Source organism: Leuciscus leuciscus (genome assembly GCF_965113295.1).
Source record: "Leuciscus leuciscus genome assembly, chromosome: 22".
Classification (NCBI taxonomy): domain Eukaryota; kingdom Metazoa; phylum Chordata; class Actinopteri; order Cypriniformes; family Leuciscidae; genus Leuciscus; species Leuciscus leuciscus.
The window spans coordinates 10,766,883-10,787,164 of record NC_138746.1 but is presented as its reverse complement, the minus strand read 5'-3'; the positions used below and the strand labels follow the sequence as shown (position 1 = coordinate 10,787,164).

General features: G+C 37.3%; 2 protein-coding genes across 3 annotated transcripts in view; one reads left to right on the top strand and one right to left on the bottom strand.

The window, feature by feature from the left end:
* Positions 1-310: 310 nt before the first annotated feature.
* LOC309486795 (lysophosphatidylserine lipase ABHD12-like) lies at positions 311-8,658 on the bottom strand. Of its 2 annotated transcripts, none has more exons than XM_082154249.1 (13): positions 8,561-8,658; positions 6,263-6,348; positions 6,090-6,183; positions 5,849-5,968; positions 5,287-5,317; positions 5,159-5,204; positions 4,918-5,047; positions 4,731-4,768; positions 2,118-2,206; positions 1,738-1,820; positions 1,529-1,607; positions 1,313-1,437; positions 311-1,087 (listed from the first exon to the last, which is right to left on the bottom strand). In XM_082154249.1, the coding sequence occupies exons 2-13, from the start codon at positions 6,324-6,326 to the stop codon at positions 1,060-1,062; spliced, it is 927 nt and encodes a 308-aa protein (XP_082010375.1). In that variant the 5' UTR covers positions 6,327-6,348; positions 8,561-8,658; the 3' UTR covers positions 311-1,059. The 2 variants fall into 2 exon arrangements, with proteins under 2 accessions (XP_082010375.1, XP_082010374.1); XM_082154248.1 differs by lacking the exon at positions 8,561-8,658 and adding an exon at positions 6,793-6,945.
* The window catches only part of srbd1 (S1 RNA binding domain 1), a 55,968-nt gene continuing 44,318 nt past the window's right edge, over positions 8,633-20,282 (top strand). The window contains exons 1-10 of the mRNA XM_082154236.1: positions 8,633-8,759; positions 9,237-9,304; positions 9,568-9,877; positions 10,754-11,005; positions 11,201-11,367; positions 12,399-12,516; positions 12,626-12,764; positions 14,770-14,866; positions 15,050-15,212; positions 19,958-20,061. Of these exons, the coding sequence (XP_082010362.1) occupies positions 9,237-9,304; positions 9,568-9,877; positions 10,754-11,005; positions 11,201-11,367; positions 12,399-12,516; positions 12,626-12,764; positions 14,770-14,866; positions 15,050-15,212; positions 19,958-20,061 (1,418 nt within the window). The 5' untranslated portion in view covers positions 8,633-8,759. The remainder of the gene's footprint in view (positions 8,760-9,236; positions 9,305-9,567; positions 9,878-10,753; positions 11,006-11,200; positions 11,368-12,398; positions 12,517-12,625; positions 12,765-14,769; positions 14,867-15,049; positions 15,213-19,957; positions 20,062-20,282) is intronic.

Genomic DNA, 20,282 nt, shown 5'->3' with positions numbered 1-20,282 from the left:
AACTCAAACCCATGGAGATCGACTCTACATTAATCACCATAAGGGCCCCAGCGTTCCTCAGATAATTAAATTGCTGGACTGGCAGAACAACACAGACCACTACATCATGGTCGAGCGGTCCTTGTCTTGCATGGACTTGTTGAGCTTCATGGAGCTCCAAGGAGGAAGCCTAGAAGAGAAGACAGCACTTCATATCATCACGCTAACGTTTTCTGCGAGCGTGGTGACTTCCATCGGGTCATCATGGAGGTCAAATTTATTAACTTTGGGTGTGGTGCGCTCATGAAGAAATCTGCCTTCAAAGTCTTCATTAGTATGTGTTGTGAACTGCTTTATTAATTAGCTCACAGAAATGCATCCCATATATAGTCAACTTTCTGTGGAAATGTATTAAACAGCAGACAACATCTCTTTCCTCCAGGCACAATAGTATGTCCTCCAGAGTTCAAATTCAACAGCAAATTCAAATGCAAAGCCAGCGACAGTGTGGACACTTGGTAGCCTCCTATTCTAAATGAATTGAATAATGAATAATGCAATTGAATAATGAAATATATATACAAAATAAAAACTGCATAGTCTTCACAATATGATTTAAATATTGATTCAAAGCTACTAAAATTATTCAGTCAAAGAGCAGAAAGTGATTTTTTCTTTTTCTCTTGTTGTTTGATTAACATTAAGGATAGAGCAGGTATGCTAGGCTGCTGCCACTTTAAGAACTAATGCACGACATTGGCACACATTTGATTTCATTCCCCGTTGTTTACCTTGTGTTTACATCAATATTCGCTAAAATGGTTCATTCAATCAAAACGGTTCATTGTGCTTTTTTAACACAGTTCCCGCGCTGGATTTTCTTATTAATAACAAGACAGTAAATTCACCCTAATGGGGGTCCTTTTGTAAAATATTCTTCAGACATTACAATGTTTTTATCAAAGAAGTTGATAAAAACAAAGAAGTTGTTTACAACAATTCAAAATTTACAGTTACAAAACCAGTTACAGCTTTAGCTGGCTCTTTCTTGGTGTAAATCCTTCCCCTCGTGTGTCTGTCTCATGCCTTCAGCGACTGCACAAACTCTCTGTAATAATAAACATAGGCATTCATTGTGCTGCCATTATCTAATATTTTTCTGTCATTAAGTGATGTATGTCCAACATTATATAAAGTAATGCATAGCTTACTCATCATAAGTTACTTTTTATTGAAAGTATTTCTCCAGAGCTGTCTTTACTTGTAACATGTTACCCCTAGTATCGTGAATCTCCTATGAAAATTCTTTGAAATGAATAAAACATGACATCACCTTATGATATTTGGCAAACCAGGGTCTTTATAGAGACCATTATGAAGATATCCAAGCGATCCATCAAATGGTACCAGCTTGACCCGTTCATCTGAGTTCTGGGCCTTTTTTGCGATTCTGTAAATCTGAACCAGAATAAATGTAATTTAAAGCAAAGATTTATTTCCAAATTATTTTTTATAAGGTAAATTAAGTTTCATTCACGTAAACTCAAACCTCTTGAGCTGAGGCGAATGGCACTAAATGGTCGTCTTCAGCATGGAGAATCATAATGGGAGTTCGAATTTTCTGCAAACTATCAAAAAAGAAAAAGATAAGAAAAGTGAGATAAAACATTTACAACACTTTTACATACTATTTCAATCACATTTCTATTCATATTGTTAAATATATATTAATTACTTTAGTGAAACAATGTCACATACTTCTTATTAGTTGGAAAGACCACAATGTTGTTTTTCAGTGGATTGGTAAGGAAGAACTGAATGTATGGGAACTTCCAATAAAACTAGAGAGAAAAAAGAGAGAGGTACCAAACTGATTAATGATCCATGTCATCTTGTGTGGTTTGTCCATGTAAAGTTTCAAACATCAAATTTCATCAGAATTAAATTGTTCAAATTTTAAGTACATTTTACTTTGTAAGAAAATCCCAATTACAATGTTGTGAAAGGTAGGTTTTTAAAACATTTAAAATATGATCAATAAAATGCCTAATAAAAATATCTAGAATGAAAACATCTGAAACTCATTTGTCAGGACCAGTTGTTTTTCCATGATTTCTAAGATCCTAAATGTTACTTACCCAGGAAAACGCGTGTTCAAAAAGTTGATTAGGTGCCACTTCCCCGGTTAGGAATGCACCCTCAAGTATTATTCCATCAAACTGTTTTCCTGTCAATAAATGTGCAGTTTTTTAATAATAAAAAAAAAAGTATATATATACAGAATAAAGAAAAATACACCATTCCCCTCTTGCAGTTAAGAAATGTTTTAAAATATGTAAAGTGTGTAAATTATGTTTCCCATGTCTTTTGTGTTACTTCCTGTTTCTGTGCCATTTTTGTAGTCCCATGTTTTTGATGTTAATTAGTTCCCTGATTTCTGATTCCCTGATATAGGCCTTGTGTTTCCCTTGTTCCTTGTCAGTTTATGTTTGCTGTGGATGAATGCAGATGGATCGTGTCTCTTCTCCTTATGTTCCCTAGTCTCAGAACTCTCTGTGCTCTCTCTTGTGGTAACAGAAGCCATTCTTGAGGCCAACTCTCTGGGCTCTCCGTCTCTGTTCCACCATGGCCTCCTGACTCTCGGTGGTCCTCAGCTCCACCGGTTCCACCGTGGTCTTCAGCTCCGCCTGCTCTGCCCTGGTGGTCTCCTGCTCCTTCTGCTCTGCCTTGGTGGTCTTCAGCTCCGCCTGCTCCACCTCGGTGGCCTTTAGCTACGCCTTTACCTTCAGTTTGCCTGCTCCGCCTTGATGGCCTTCATCTCCGCCTGCTCCGGCTTAGTGGCCTTTACCTCCGCTTTCTCTGCCCTGGCTCCCCACACTTCCTGCTCCCTCTGCTCCCTATGCCCTTGCTCCCCGCTCTCTCTGCTCCCTCTGCTCCCTATGCCCTTGCTCCCCGCTCTCTCTGCTCCCTCTGCCCTGGATCCCCGCTCTCTCTGCTCCCTCTGCCCTGGCTCCCCACTCTTCCTGCTCCACCCTGACTCCCCACTCTTCCTGCTCCACCCTGGCTCCTCGCTCTCTCTGCTCCTTCTGCCCTGGATCCCCACTCTCTCTGCTCCCTCTGCCCTGGCTCCCCACTCTCTCTGCTTCCTCTGCCCTGGCTCCCTCCTCTTTCTGCACAGCCCTGGCTCCCCACTCTCTTTGCCCTGGCTCCCCACTCTCTCTGCTCCCTCTGCCCTGGCTCCCTCTTCTTCCTGCTCCGACCTGGCTCCCCACTCTCTCTGCTCCCTCTGCCCTGGCTCCGTCTTCTTCCTGCTCCGACCTAACTCCCCACTCTCTCTGCTCCCTCTGCCCTGGCTCCCTCTTCTTCCTGCTCCGACCTGGCTCCCCACTCTCTCTGCTCCCTCTGCCCTGGCTCCCTCCTCTTCCTGCTCCACCCTGGCTCCCCACTCTCTCTGCTCCTTCTGCCCTGGATCCCCACTCTCTCTGCTTCCTCTGCCCTGGCTCCCTCCTCTTTCTGCACCGCCCTGGCTCCCCACTCTCTTTGCCCTGGCTTCCTACTCTCTCTGCTCCGACCTGGCTCCCCACTCTCTCTGCTCCCTCTGCCCTGGCTCCCTCTTCTTCCTGCTCCGACCTGGCTCCCCACTCTCTCTGCTCCCTCTGCCCTGGCTCCCTCCTCTTCCTGCTCCGCGCTAGCTCCCCACTCTTCCTGCTCCGCCCTGGCTCCCCACTCTCTCTGCTCCCTCTGCCCTGGCTCCCTCCTCTTCCTGCTCCGCCCTAGCTCCCCACTCTTCCTGCTTCGCCCTGGCTCCCCACTCTCTCTGCACCCTCTGCCCTGGCTCCCTCTTCTTCCTGCTCCGACCTGGCTCCCAACTCTCTCTGCTCCCTCTGCCCTGGCTCCCTCCTCTTCCTGCTCCGCCCTAGCTCCCCACTCTTCCTGCCACGCCCTGGCTCCCCACTCTCTCTGCTCCCTCTGCCCTGGCTCCCTCCTCTTCCTGCTCCCACCTGGCTCCCCACTCTCTCTGCTCCCTCTGCCCTGGCTCCCTCCTCTTCCTGCCCCGACCTGGCTCCCCACTCTCTCTGCTCCCTCTGCCCTGGCTCCCTCCTCTTCCTGCTCCGACCTGGCTCCCCACTCTCTCTGCTCCCTCTGCCCTGGCTCCCTCCTCTTCCTGCTCCGACCTGGCTCCCCGCTCTCTTTGCTCCCTCTGCCCTGGCTTTCTCCTCTTCCTGCTCCGCCCTGGCTCCCCACTCTCTCTGCCCTGGCTTACTCTCTCTGCTCCGCCCTGGCTCCCTGAACTGCTGGCTCCGCATTGGTTTCAAGGCCCACGTCCATCTCATGGCCATCCATCCCTCCCCGGTGGGGGTGTTGGGCTTTATGTTCCCCATGTCTTGTTTAGACTTTTGTTGCTTCCTGTTTTGGTGCCATGTTTGTAGTCTCTTGTAGACAAGTTTTAATGTTGATTAGTTCCCTGACTGTAGCCCTTGTGTTTCCCTTGTTCTTTGTCAGCCGATGTTTGCTGTGGATTTATGTAGACGGATTGTGTATCTACTCCCAGTGTTCCCTGGTTTTCCTGTTCTTGCCTTGTTCATGTTTTTTCAATAAACCCCTCTTATTTAGATCTACGTTTCTGCCACCCATTACATGAAGCTTACTAAGCTATACAATGACAAGTGAAAAGTAAAAAGCAAGGCAACAACACTGAAGAGACATTGAGACAAATAAGAGCATAAAAGTACAATCAGTCAAATTCTTACCTTCCTCCAATAATTTCACTGCAGTGTTAGTCGTTACACTATTGAAAAAGAAACATACAGCTGTTATACTGTATATGTAGAAAATAATTATTTTATTTACAGTCATATTATATTTATTGTCTTTATTGTTTTTTTATACATTTGTAGAAACTTAGCAAAAGTCAATAAAATAGCAGATTCTACACACCCACTACCAAGCGAGTGCCCCCACACACACACCAGGCTGTTTCCACTGCGTGCCTTAACCCAGTGGTACAAGAATAAGGCATCAGTACTCAGACCGGCCTCTGTAGGTTCCCCAGTGGAGTCCCCAAAACCTGACAGATTTTAATCCATTTGAGTAAGCATTGCCATAGAAAAATCATATGAAGTTTGAAATGAGTTCCAATGATTGTGGGCTACAGTGAAGTGACAACATTTTAACCCACCTCTGTAGTCCAACGCCAAGACATGATATCCAACAGCACTCAAGACCTGTATGGCCAAGACACTTCAGTCATTGTCTCTATTCAAGTTCTTAGTCTTTCTACATAATGAAATAAGTGAGTTTGCTCACATTTGCAATTCCAATACGATGGGGTGCAGATCTGTTCATTGAGGGTACAAAGGTCATGACAGCATCAAGACAAAAGCTAATTATTTACATGTATTTTCAATATAATGCAAAATGTATCACTTTATTTATTGATTTATATATTTAGAAGAGAAACCATTTTAAATAGTATCACAAAGGAACTCAATGTGCAAATGTGGTAATTTTATTTAAACAAGTTGATAATATTGTGGTAGTGTTTAAACACTTATAGTTTTTATGTTTGGTTTCATTGGACTTTGATCTTTTTTTCAAATAGTGAGATTGCAAAAAGATTGGAAGTTGGAGTGATATGCTGCAGTTGCCCCTCCCAGTTTTTTTATAAGGTAAAGGTAAGGTAAAAAATGCACAAGTTGAATGTATGTAAAAGATATGTAGGCCCACTGATCAATGTCAAGAAATTATGTAGACATTGCATAGTGTCTGCATGGTTAGCATATCAAAGGAAATCTTTAGTGAACAGAGATTAAAAGTCTTAGAATAAAAGGTGTTCTCTTGTGTTTTAAGTTGATTAAAGGTTTCTTGCCTGTTACCCCCATTGCCATGGAGGTAGATGAAAATTGGCGATCCATCCCCCAGAGCTTTCTCATACCACTCTAGATTCTGCCCCTGCGCCTCCTTCCATCTATGTGCAGGTACAGTATACCTACAAAATAATTATGTATAATGCAAAAACAAAGAAAAAGAATATATTGACATCAATATTTGTTATTGTTGTTTCATAGTTTTTGAGTATATATGTGACATGTAGGTGTCTTAAAACTAACCACACGCCCACTCTCACCCCCTCCTCGGGTTCGAGATAGATATTTATAGTGTGATTGAGACCTATATCTGAAGGTTGGCTGAGGTCAACATAGTCTGGAGAAATAAACAAATGCATTTATAGGAAAAATCTATAAACTACAACAGTATATAGATGAAGATGAAGATTGCATACCAGAGAAGAGATGCATTAGAAATGGTATTGTTGCAGAAAGCACGCACATCAAAAGAAGTCCCATTTTAGTCCAAGTCCACTGAGATCTTAAGAAAAGAACATTCATAGAATCTGTCATTTTTTACCCAATGGGCTGTATTCAAGATGTGGTGAAGACAAATTTATTCTTAAACCAATGCAACGTGTTTTGCTTTTGCCTTTGCTTACAACTCAACTATGTAGTTGTTGAATATGAAATGTTTTGTGTTGCAATGGTATGAACTCTTCTGAACTCCTGATGAATTGTACAAATAACCTTCTAAGTTTTAGCTTTAGATTGTAGTGAAAATGAAACGTCAAATCACCAATTGCATTTTATTTTTCAATTTGACAGGGATGATGCATTGTCAAAGTAAAAATGAAAATCATTTAATTTCATTTTTTTGAAAAATTGTGTCACATATTTTGCATACAGTTTTCTTATAATGAAATTGTTAATCTTTTAGTTTGAATCTTTTATGCCTTCCATAATAACAACAAATATGGCTTGCCTTGCATGCTCGTTCAAATCCTTAGGTTTCTGCAATCTTCCTGCAGACTGAAATTTTCTTTCAGATTTATTTATTCTTCGCTTCATTTTGCAGAGCAGAGAACACTCTCGATGGTTACTTTACACAACTATGGCAATACCTGACAAACAAACCCTGCAACTCACGGAAGTGGATGGGTGTAAAGAGCAAAGAGCATAGACTGGGCTTATGTGCACACATTTTACAGTTTTTTTTTTTCAATCAAGACAAGCTATGTCATTGTGACTTATGAATATACACTGCTCTTGATCTGCTTTATTTATTGGTTCAGTAATGAAAATAAAGTGTAACAGAAGAAGATTTCATTAAATTGCCACTGTGTAAATCAATGTCCAAAAACAAATAAGCATGTTTAGTGTGCATGTTTGTATAGCTTTAATTTGCAAAGTAAGCTATACATATCGAAACAGGGCTTTAAGGTGTGTGTTTTATGGAGAATAACCCAGTTTAGGTTAGATTTATAGCACCATGGTAGCCTACATTATAATGTCATTTTAATGCTGAAATTCTCAATGAAAAGATTAGTGTCATTATTCATATTCAATTTTTATATATTTATTTTTTGCACAAAGCACTCTACTCATCAAACTTTTATATCCTGCCTCTCTTCATACCAGCCAGATGGCCAAAGTTCTGGCAAGGTTCTCTCAAAGTTATGAACAAACATTCTTCTAGTAACAATGTTCTCAAAACATTAGCACAAAAATGATAAAGCCTACATTCTGAAATATATTTCAGTAATATTTCTGACAAAAGACAAGGAACTCCCGCACACTATCAGCAGACCTACTTGCAAATGAGTATAAAAATTGTATTAGCAACGTTTCGGTCTCACGACCTTCATCAGACATATACAACTATTCAAACTCAATCCCATTTAAAATAATCACATGGCCAATCAACATAAATATCCATTTGTAACCAATTAAGCTCAACGAGTGAATACATTAACACCACATCATCAGAAACAGTTACAAACATAATTGTTAATAATATCAAAGTTAAAAAAAACAATAATATATATATATATATATATATATATATATATATATATATATATATATATATATATAAAACAACAACAACATGGGATTGAGTTTGAATAGTTGTAAATGCCTGATGAAGGTCGTGAGACCGATACGTTGCTAGTAAAATTTTGATACTCATTTGCAAGTAGGCTACTGATAGTGTGCGGGAGTTCCTTCTAGATTTTTTGACCTAGCCTACCCAGACAGCAACAGTGTGTCGGCCCAGATCCGGCCCACATCTGGTACACATGGATTCCACACTGCCCAGATGTGGGCCGGATCTGGGCCGACACTATGTTGCTGTCTGGGTACTTATTTGTTTTGTTTTTCCCACGCACCTATAACCTGCAGGTGTGCGAGCGATGGTGTTTGCTAATATCTATATTTCTGAAACATTTTAGTTGAATAATACTCTGTTGACAAAATTAGCTAAACATTAGCGAACATACACATATCCAAGATAAATGATTTTTAAAACATTTAAATATTAATCTGGATGTTTTGAACGTTCTAAGAACATTCATATTAAATGGACAGTCACATCACATTTAATGGACTTCAACGTTTGGAGGATTTTTTTTTTTCTGTAAAGTAACGTTATCAAATAGCTAGTAGGCTACCATTAATATTACCAATACAAATTGAAACGGTGAATTTGTATATTTCATTAAATTGCTTATTTAGAAGTAGAAAATGCTTACCAGCTTCTAATTCTAATGAAATTTTAGATTTTTGATGGAAAAACTTTTGATGAAAAAACGGATGAAGATGAACTTTTATTATATATTAAGAGTTTGAGAGCCTTAACCACATCACTTCCTGCTGCTGACGTCGCTGAGGAAACAAAGCATCACTCAGTCGTTAAATGGGTGATAGTTTGATGTCTGTCAAAGAAACATTGTAAGTTTTAACAGTTATGTAATCGACTACTGTTGGTGAACATCTCTGGTTTAATATTTGGTCATTTGGAGAACCATTAGCTAAGACAAATTACACGTACGTGCTCGCGCGCTAAATTCAAAATGATTTTGTCTTTCTACAGACAGTTTCTGTTTGCTAACATTTAACATTCACCACAACAACGTTAAACATGCTTTTGCATTGGGCTGATTAACGTTACTTTGCACATATTTGACATGAGGGCAGGTTTTCATATTTATCACTTTGTCTGAAAGTCGTTATATGAGAAACAGATTATTTTTATACTGACATATGAGCGTCCATTCTGTATGGAAATATTGATTGGGCTGAAAACATATCCACGTCCAAGTTATAAAAGAGTTATTCTTTTTATTTTCCCATACACCCTTATTTGTTACTGTCATTTTGTCCATCATTTAATTGTATAATTTGTTGTAACTTGTTTCCCACACAAAGATGCTTCGAAGAACAAGAACAGCAAAGGTGTATAAAGAGCCAGAGACTGATGATGATGATTCTGACATGTGAGTTCTTTTGCTTTGCTTTCACAATCCAACACAATTTTTTTCAAATTAGCTTCCAAGAAGATTAAGATGCAACACTGTGTGCAGTAAAACGATTTTAGGCTCTTTCTGCCAATAGATTAACAGTGTTGAAAACATGATGTTGAATTTTAGGTAGTGGCGTTGACAGAAAAAACGTTTTTTTAATTATGTAAAAATACAAGATCTTCTATTTCTTGTTCTGCCTGAATGCTGAATGAAATAGAAATAATTTATTGTTACAGATCAGGCAATCAGAAAGATGACAGTGACAGTGAGGAGTTAGATGAATGGTTGCCAAATTTAAATGAAGGCAAAACTAAAGGAAGACGGCAGAGGGGGACAGATGAAACCGCTGAAAAGAAAAAAGTGACCAAGAGGGTAGCCAAACCTAAAGAGCCAAAACCTAAAGAGCCAAAACCTAAAGCGGAGAGGAAGCCAAGAGCTGCACGGGTTCCTAAAGCGAAGAAGGAGGAGACTAATATTGAGAATAAAACTGAGGATGCAGTTCTACCGAAGCCTGAATCACACCAGCATGTGCCAATCAAAGAAGAGGCAAGTTTTTAGTATTTGACTCGGCAGCAGTAACTGTCTTGTAATAAGTGTACTGTAAGTTGCTCTGCATAACAGCATCTTCTTTTCTAAATGACTAATTACTATATGTTATCTATCTACCCTGACTCACGTCAGCAGGTCTAATATAATTTTAACCAACAAAAACATCATGTATTCAAATCACTTATTTCATTGGGATGTCTGATGATTTTAAAATCTAAGCATATTCTATGTTCTATAATTTTATAGCTTGGTTAATTTTGCAAAATTTGACTTTTTCTGTACACACTACAATTCAAAAGTTTGGGTTCAGTAACTTCAGTTAAATTTTTTTTGTTTGTTTTTGAATTAAATTAATACTTCTATTCAGTAATGTTGCATTAAATTGATCCATAGTAACAGTAAAGTCAGTCTTTTCAAAAGTCTTTTTGAAGTTTTTTTTATTCATACATTTTTTTTTTTTATTGTAAAAATAAACAAATAATAAAAATAATGTAGCCACAAAAAGATTAGGCTGCACAACTGTTTTTAACATTGATAATATAAGGAATTGTGAATTTCTGAAGGATCATGTTACACTGAAGACTGGAGTAATGGCTGCTGAATATTCAGCTTTGCAATTAAAGGAATTAATTACACTTTAAATATAAATTAATATAGAAAATAGTCATTTTAAATTGCATTAATATTTTACAATATTATAGTTTTACTGTATTGTTAATCAAATAAATGCCGTCTTGTTGAGCATAAGACTGATGTACGGTAGTATAGCTTGACATTGGCATTAGTTAAAGACATTAGTTAGGCACTTTTCAAATGAGCAGTTTTTATATAATGTGCTCAAATTACTTGATTCATTCTGTTGCCTTATTTTAGAGGTTGTCCATCAACTTGAGCAGGGAGTTCAGTAATAATGCAACTGTCCCAAGAGATATGCCTGATGAGGGTCCGTCCTCCAGCCAACATATCCCCAAGATGAAAAAAGAGGAACCAGATGACAGCTTCACCTTTGAAGAACCTGCTCAGAAGAAGCAGAAGACCACAAACGTGCCCCAGGGAAGACCTATAAAACTCAAATCGGGCAATTCCTGTGTGGAAGACTTGCAGATGAATTGGGATCCCATTCGGGTGGGTTGTTACTTTCTTGAAACATGAAATAGTGATTGACTCAGTGTTGGTTTTGAAACAGTTGGATAAAGGTTTTTAACGGTATTATTATTATTTGCTATTTTGTGAATCCAGTCTTTTTTTTTTCTTTCTCACATAGTACAATAATAGTAACTCAAATATTTCAAGACCATTTATTTTTTTCATCCCATGTAGGTTCTTGCTAACAAGACGGGTGTGGAGCAGTGGGTGTGTGTGAACATTGCACAGCTCTTCCAGGAGGAGAACACTATTCCCTTCATGGTGCGCTATAGAAAGGAGCTGATTAACCATATGGATGCAGATGCTGTTCGAGATGTGCAGCTGGCTCTTGAAGAGTTGAGGTAAGTAAAAAAAAAAAAAAAAAAAGTAAAAAGAGAGATACCAGAAAGGATCTTTTTTTTCCAGACTTATCTGATATAGTTTAATAAACTCTATTTTCATTTTCAAGGAAACAGAATAAGTGTTTTGGTTTGTGGTTGCTGGATAAAGCTTTTATTTAATCATTTTGCAGAAACTGGATGGATGTTTTTTTCATTTGTATGTTTTGACTGGTTCTTTGCAAATAATTAATTTAAATGAAAATGCTTTTAGTAGATGGATGTCTCCAGTCCAGTGACACAAAAAGCTGATATTTGAATATGGCTATTACCTGGCTTGAGTTACCTTGATTAGGTTTGCTGAAATCAAGTGTGACCTGTAGATGGCAGCAGAGATTATGCTGCGCAATGGGGAAAAAATTGTTCTCCATGGAATAGTCTGGTGACTCTATAGAATTTCAGCCAGGCTAGGATTAAATGACAAAGGAAACTAATTTTAACACTTGGTTCATTTCAATATGTCATTTTCTGTTCATAAACTGTTGTTCAAATGTTTGGGGTCAGTGAGACCTTTTTGGGAGAAAAAAATAAATAAATTGATTCAGCAAGGATGCATTAGATTGGTCAAACAGTAAAGACATGTATAATGTTACAAAATATTTCTATTTCAAATAAATGCTTTTCTTTTGAAAACTATTCATAAAAAATATTAAATATATGTATATATATAAAATGTATTATAAGAAAATTATTAAAGAATGTAGTACGGTGCTCTGCCATTACAGGAACTATTTACACGTAATATATTAAAAAAGAAAACTGTGATTTTTAAATTGCATTATTTCTTGATTTGTTTTGATTTGATTATTGTATTGTTGACCAACAAAATGCAGCCTTGGTTAGTTAGCGTAAGACAAAATGTAAAAAAAAACATTAAAAAAAAAACCAGTAGTATAACTTGACAATGTAAAAGACAATTAGTTAGCCACTTTTCCTAATGAGAAAGCAAAATGAAAAGCAAACAGGATCAACTTAATTTGATGCATATGTCTTAGGTCAGTGGCCAAGAAGAGCAGATCTGTGGCTCAAACACTAAAGAAGGAGGGAGTTCTTACTTCAGACCTGGAAATGGTTCTAAAGAACTGCACAACAGCTGATGAAATAGACCATGTGGTGAGACAGAACAAGCTTCTCATCTTATTAACTCTAAAACTTTTATCATTTGGTGTGTTTTTGACTGTGAGGGATGTAATATTAGCATTTACTTTTGTGTTGTCTTTAGTATGGCCCCTACAAAAAGGGCAGTAAGCTGTCCAAGGCCAGACGAGCTAAGGAGCTAGGACTGGAACCTGTTACCCTGGCTCTGCTTCAGGCACCTCAGACACTGGATCTGCACGCTTCCATCCAGCCCAACACTAAGGGTATCAGTCTTCTGTATACTACTTGCAGCAAGCAGCATGTTATATGGGTGCTTGTACACCAGAGGCCTGTAGCATGAAGCTAGTTGAACAAACAGAGTAGGTTTAGAGTTGACAAAACCATACAAATCCAGCCGGGTTTAGATCAGGTATGTTCTGTATAAATATTCTCTGTCAACTCAGGGTTTGATCCAGAGTTTGTGATTAAATCTGAAGTGCATGCCATGCACCTAAAAGTGTGACGTGCAGCGAACTGCCAATCACACAGAACATGGAGAGCATCAGTTTGATTTACTTCTTGCGAGATAACTGCTGCTGTTAGTAAAGCTTATATTAAAGCTTGTATTTATATAGGCTATATTTATATTAATTTAAATATTTTTATATTAATTGTCAATTAATGTAATTATTAAATTAATATATTATTTGAATTATTCATAATTATAATTTCTTTAATGTAAATATAATAAGTAATTAACAGCAAAAATAATTTTACTAAACTATAAACTGCTTTAGTTTGTAGCGAGAGATATAGGGGGAGTAGCTTTATTGCATCCAATATATGTCCGTTTGCTCACAGCTGATTAGTTCAGTTTTGGTTTGCAATCTCAAACCCGGAATAAAACCTGCTACGGAGCAGGGGTGTGTTTCCCAAAGCCAACTATGGTCGCATGTTCCAGTGTTACCAACACAATTCAACGGAACTTGCGACCATTATGGCAAGCCGTTTTAACTTTTATTAATTTCCAGGATACTAATTCTTGATATCAACAATTCAATTTTTACTAGTTAAAATGATAGTTATTGATATCAGGAATTAGATTTCTACTATAACAATGCTAATTCTTGATATCCACAATTACATTTTCACTAGTTAAAACTATAATTCTTGATATCTGTAATTGTATTTTCACTAGTGAAATGTCATCATAGGCTGCCATTCAAAATCCATTGTTGATATCAAGAATTGATTTCTTGTTGAAATTTCAATTTCACATATCAGAAATACAATTCTTATAGTAAAAACCTTTATTTTTGATATCAAGAATTAAACTGTCACTAGTTGAAATGTCTATTCTTGATATCAACAATTGAATTGCTAATAGTAACAATGTTCATTTTTGATATCAATAATTACATTTTCACTAGTGACAATGTTAATTTCTGATATCATGAATGTGATTGTTACTAGTAAGAAAGCCATTTTAGATATCTGAAATAATATTGATATCAGAAATACATTTTCAGATATCAAAAATGAATTTTTTTACTAGTAGCAATTCAATTGTTGATATCAAGAATAGACATTTCAACTAGTGACAATTGAATTATTGATATCAGTAATTCGCATTTTTACTAGTAACAATGTAATTATTGATATCAAAAATTATATTTCTACTAGTAAGGAATCAATTCTTGATATCAGCAATTGATTTTGAATGGCAGCCTATGGTGACATTTCACTAAAATATTATTACAGATATCAACAATTTTATTTCTTGATATCAACAATTACATTTTTAAAAGTTTAACGGCTTGCCATAGACCATAGTTGGCTAACAATGCTTTTGGGTATAGTACATTAATTTAACAATAATAGTTTTTGAAAGTGATTAATGGTCACAACATTGCCTACTTAATTTATATATCAAATAAAAAGAGTGATAAAAGACATTGGGTCAGTAGAGGGCAGCAAAGGACTTCAGTTTTTGTGTGTGTTGTCTGCACATGCTTTTGGGCAGTGTATTTTTTTACATTGACATATCACGGGAGTGACATCAGCAGCATTGTGAAAATTTTTTCATATGTATTTCCAAGTTTTACATATATTACCATATAACTATGTGGAATATTTGTTCTGTGGAATATTTGTGCTGTATAAATTAACAGGAGTCGGAACTATTCCACACTTTCCACCAAAGAAATTCAGTTCTCATAAGTTAATGCAGGGTCACTGATATCTGTGAATGTTATGTGAGATTTCAGCTATTTCTCTTCCTGTGTGTAGGGTTGTCGACCCTGGACGAGGTGGCCACGGGTGTGCAGGAGATCCTGGCAGATATGATTGCAAAGGACAAAGAGACTCTCACCTATGTCCAGTCACTGTGAGACATTTAACAAACCATATTTTCTCCTAATCTCCAGTCCCTTTAAATTATCATCTTTCTGTTACCTATTAACCTTATCTGTTTGTCTTGCGCTTTTATGCATCTCGCCCTTACATTTTCTAACCTGTCAGTCCCAATTATGAGTGTTATGTTTGACTCTGCATATATGTATGGTCTCAGGTGTGACAGGAGTGCAGTGACCATTCACTCATCAGTGTCTAAAACAGCCCTGAAAGAACAGCAGCCACAGGAGGGAAATCAGAAGAGCAAACCAAAGGACATTGCCAAGTTCAGCCTGTATACTGACTTCACCTGCGACGTCCAGCGTATCCAGCATCATCAGGTATAGTCACCACTTATCTTGTCGTGCCATACCAGATTCACTGTGCAGATAGGAAACTTTTAGATCTTTTTTTTTTTATCTTCCTTTCATCCAGAGATTTAAATATCATGCAGTGATATTGCTTTCTTGGCAAATTACACAAATGCCTGTTCCACAGTGATATGCTAAAACTGCTATTTCATTATCTTAACATTATGATATATTTTTTATTAATTTTATATTTGTAATTAACATTATGATATATTTTCTAAATAATAAAAAATGACAGATATGATAACATTTCTTGCCATGTGGTCAAAAGTGTGGTTTTGTTTTTCTTTTGGTCCTCTTTTAGTTCACTTTCAATGTGAATAGTGGAGATAAGATGTATATAAGATATATAAATATACTGTATGTATGTGTGTGTGTGTGTGTGTATATATATATATTATATATATATATATATATATATATATATATAATTTTAGATTTTACCTATTTCAATTAACGAAAATTATTTGTTGTGAAGGCCGGCGCCGAAATACGTAGAGAACTTATTTTCCATATAGCCATGAAATAATAATGTGCCATGGTCATCTAGCATTTTGTTGTTGAATTATCTTGAACTCGTGACCGTAGAGTACCTTCACTTAACGGTCCACCTATGAAGCACCATTGGACATTGTTTGATGATTTTTAATAGTTTCAATTTTAGTTTTATTTAACAATAACAACAGTGGCTGAAATACACTTACGTAGTGCTGTGGTTCCACCAAACAAATCATAATATTCATCTCCATACTGAAATCTTAGTTGGCCAGACAATGATTCATCTTTTCTAAGTCATTAAAATATTGGTTCCCGGGACTTAAAATGCCAGGGCTATTTATTAACACTACCAGTCAAAAGTTTGGACAACCACATTTACCTCCGGTTTCACAGACAAGGCTTAAGGCTAGTCCCAGACTAAAATGCATGTTTGAGCTGAAAGCAACTTGCACTGACATATCTTAAAATATATCAGTACCATTGTTTTGTCTCAAGATGTACACCAGGAATGTTTTTTTTTCTAAGGCACGTTTATAAAAGGTTCTTAAATGTCCTAATTGAACTAAGTCCTTGTCCTGGCTTAGCCTGTCTGTGAAACCAGGGCTTAGTTGTTTCTCGTGATCTTAAAAACGTTTAAACCTTCCTTCTCTTCTAAATGCTTCTGCTAGTTTTGTAGACCAATATAAATTGTGCCTGCATCTGAATTTCTTTGAAAAACTAAATTTTAATTCCACTCTGTAAATGAATGAGTTCGTGGATAGTAAAGAGCTAACAAGTGTCCTGCATGTACTTCACTACTATGTAAAATCATCCCAGGACACAGCTCATGAAGTCTCTGCAAAGGGTGGACACTTTGAAGAATCTGAAATGTACTATTTTTTTTTAAACATTTTAGCCACTACACAATTCCCATACTTGTGTTATTTCATAGTACGAAAGTCATAGTAAACGATGAGTAGGTGTGTCCAAACCTTTGACAGCTAGTGTATGTGCACACAATCAGACGCAAACCACCAGTCCACTGACAGTGTTGTTCCATATACACAAGTCCTCATGCCACTCTTCAAAGCTCTTCTGTCAGCGCTGTTTAACTGTTTATGTTTGTGTCAATGGCGTCCCCTTCCCCCTCTCTCACTTCATGGCTACCCGCTTATTCAGAGTTGGTTGTGGGCCACATGTCACAGTGACTCAGTCATCCTTTTCTCCCTCTATTCGTCTCTCTCACCCTGTTCCCTGTCCCCCAGTCATTCCCCATCTCCCCCTCTTAACATATGTGACACGTCCCCATCCACGTGCCTGTGGATTAAAGGCTAGGATTGACAGACACTGCTTCATGATGACAGCCGCTCATGGGCTCTGTGAGGAAGGAGGGGGATCGGGGCGTGAGGGTGAGAGGGAGAGAGACAAAGAGCGAAAGAGAGGCCGCATGAGTGAGTGAATGAGTGCCGGCGAGATCTCCCGTGAAGCATACAGTTTACCCGTTGTTAATCTGCTGACGTGGTTTGTCAGTGAGTGTTAATTTGAGTTTGCCGTGATCTGTGAGCTGTCGCACTCCGGCTAAAATGAACCTTTTCGTGGTTTTGCTGAGGAACAGTGTGGAATGTATTTTGACAGGAGGCATGTGTATACACACATACTTGCTTGTTTAATTTAATACATCAGTTGTGAGAGTGTATTAAGGACAAATGTGTGTGCGTGTGGGTTCCACATGTTCTTAACGAAAGGTTGAACCAGTTGGTGAAAGGTTTTGTTGGTCTTAGTGACACCATTAACAAGAGGGTACATTGGTGCTTTGTGTAAATTAGGCAGAATTTATGCATTTTTATTCAAATCAATCATCAGCCAAATAATTGTACATATTGAAAGATGAAACATGAAACAATGGTGACAGAAACATTCAGAATAGATTAATTCACAAACTGGCAGAACTTCAAATTAAGTTTGAATACATTTTATTTTAACTTTAAATATTATATACACATGCATACATACAGTATATATGGTAACACTTTACAATAAGGTTCATTTGTTAACATTAGTTAACTACATTAGTTAACATGGACTAAGAATGAAAAATACTTCTACAGCATTTTTTTTCAACATTGACTAATACATTATTAAAATCAAAAGTTGTGTTTGTTAACATTAGTTAATGCACTGTGAACAAACAATGAACAGTTGTATTTTTAATAACAACTGTTAGCAAAGATTAATAAATACTTTATGTATTGCTCATTGTTAATGTTAGTTAATACATTAATTAATGTTAACAAATGAGACAAATTATATACTTTATATACTGTATAACTGTAGTGGCGTTCTTTACCTTCTGGAAATGTAAAATATTGTTTCATCCAAGAAGTCTAGCCTACTTTTTTCAGAGGCTTGTTAGTCCAACTCTGCCTCAACTGAAGGCCCCGTTTGTACTTTATGTGATTCTGTGATTTCTTACAGATTTTTTTTGTAAAAACAAAAAACTTGAAAGTTTTTATAAATTGTACTTATAAAAATGAGTTAATTGACTCAATTAAAATTAGTGTTATTTTTCTAATTATTTTGTCATATCCCAGTCATGCTATAAGCATGCATTTCTAGAGTTAAAAAAGAACCAAACATTTGTTTTGTTTTTTTACAAAGAAAAATACAAATTGAATTTCTTCTTCCAGCACATTCACTAAAAATGTGCTGTCAAAAATCGACAAATCACCAGTTAGTAACAAATAAAAATTAAGACCACCTTTTATTTGTTACTAACTGGAAATTTGTATATTTTTGAACTACACATTTTTAGAAACGCTTGTTTTTTTGAGCATATGATAGGTTGACTACAACAATCAGGTGTTTTTATAAAACAAAGCAGCTCTCGCTAAAGCAAGAGATCGTGTTTATTTTGTATGGAGAATGATCATTGTTGTATTTTAAACCCCATGTTGTGCATGTTTGTTTTTCTGTACATGCAAAGATAGGAAGTGAAAAGTTCATCCTTTCTTTCTGTTTTTGTAGAGGCCATCCTCTATTGCTCTGTTCCATAGCAATGTAGTTGCCTTTATTTGGAGAAAAAATATTGAATCGGAATAGCTCAGTCTTTAAAATAATATTCATTTCTGTCGCTTACATTCCTCATATTTTTCCAATTATGATTTCATTGTTATTGAGGAACATGATATGTTGAATATTTAGACTAAACTTTTCCCCCTTCTCTGTTTTGAAAATGTCACGTCTCGGACTGGCATGTCTTAAAGCTGGAGAAATATGACACTAAACTGAATCTGTGAAAAATGTTTTTTTTTCATACAAGTGTTACACTTAAACCTTATTTTTGCACACATTATCTTTTTTCCAATTTATCAGCATTGTTTGTATGTGACAAGCTTTAATACTGGCTGAGTGATATGACAAATAAGAGTGTATTTTAATGGATATCTGTGCGGTCTGTTTTTGACAGCTGTTTTTTTTGTAGAAATATATTGTCCATGAATATAAAAGCTATGCTTTCTTGTATTTTTAGGATATGTTTATGTTTTTGCTCAGTGTAGTCCTGTGGTAATTTTACACATGATTCATGATTTAATGTATGCATTACTATTAATATGATATTATTAATAAATATTCAATAACTACACAGGGGATAGTTGGAAATGACACAGGGTATGGAGAAAAGTTTGATATTTGTTTTGACGTTTCCCTCATCACATGCAAAACTTCAAATGCGATAAACATCGCATGAGAAAACCCAAGTAAACAGCTGCCTTAGGGTGTTGAAATGCCAAAATATGGAAATATAATTTTCATCATATTTCTGGCTGCATTAATTCACGTCTTGATCGGGCCATTAGCTGTTGAGCGGTGCAGAGGGGGCGGATGCCTGCTCTGTGGTGGGGTGTGTGTTTGTGTAGGGGGTTGGTGGCATTTGTCAGCTCGGTTCTTCCGCTTGGAGTCCAGATTGATGGGTCATCTTTTCCTTCTTGTTTCCTTTCAAAAGGTTTTCCTCAGAAAAGGTCAGATACTTAAAACTATTTGCTTCACAGCATGTCACTTCCCCTTAGACGATCAGTAAGGGAAAAGTGAAAGAGGCACTGAGCTTTTCGGTGCGACACGAGTGCGTCTTAGTGCGCTCTGACTTGTTTTAGGAGAGAACGGGAGGGGGTGGTACCAACGGTGCACTACCCTGCCTCGCCTTGTGTCGGCTGTCTCTACAGGTTACTCTCTTGTTTCAGACGTTAGCCATTAACCGTGGGGAGAATCTGAAGATTCTGACAGTGAAGGTCAACATCCCCGACTGGGTGAAGAATGACTTCTGTAGGTGGTGCGTCAACGTCAGGTCAGCACACACCCACAGTGTTCATACATGCACCACGCCTCATCTTCTTACTTTCTTCCTCGTGGTCTGGCCCAGTGCTGTTGCCTGCTTGATGGGCAATGGGTTGGGAAGTGACTTTCACGCTGCCAGGTGTTAAAGATTATCCACAGGGTTTGATACTGATGTAGCTCTTTGCAATATGCCTTAGACCTCATTTCTTAAAAAATTATGTTTTTGATTAT

Excerpts from the sequence above, each read along its gene's own strand:
- LOC309486795 (XM_082154248.1), bottom strand. The coding sequence starts at position 6,878 with ATGAAGCGAAGAATAAATAAATCTGAAAGAAAATTTCAGTCTGCAGGA. Across the intron at positions 6,349-6,792 it reads GATTTGAACGAGCATGCAAG|ATCTCAGTGGACTTGGACTA; the intron begins GCAAGCCATATT and ends TCTTTTCTTAAG. Across the intron at positions 1,821-2,117 it reads TTGAACACGCGTTTTCCTGG|TTTTATTGGAAGTTCCCATA; the intron begins GTAAGTAACATT and ends TTTTCTCTCTAG.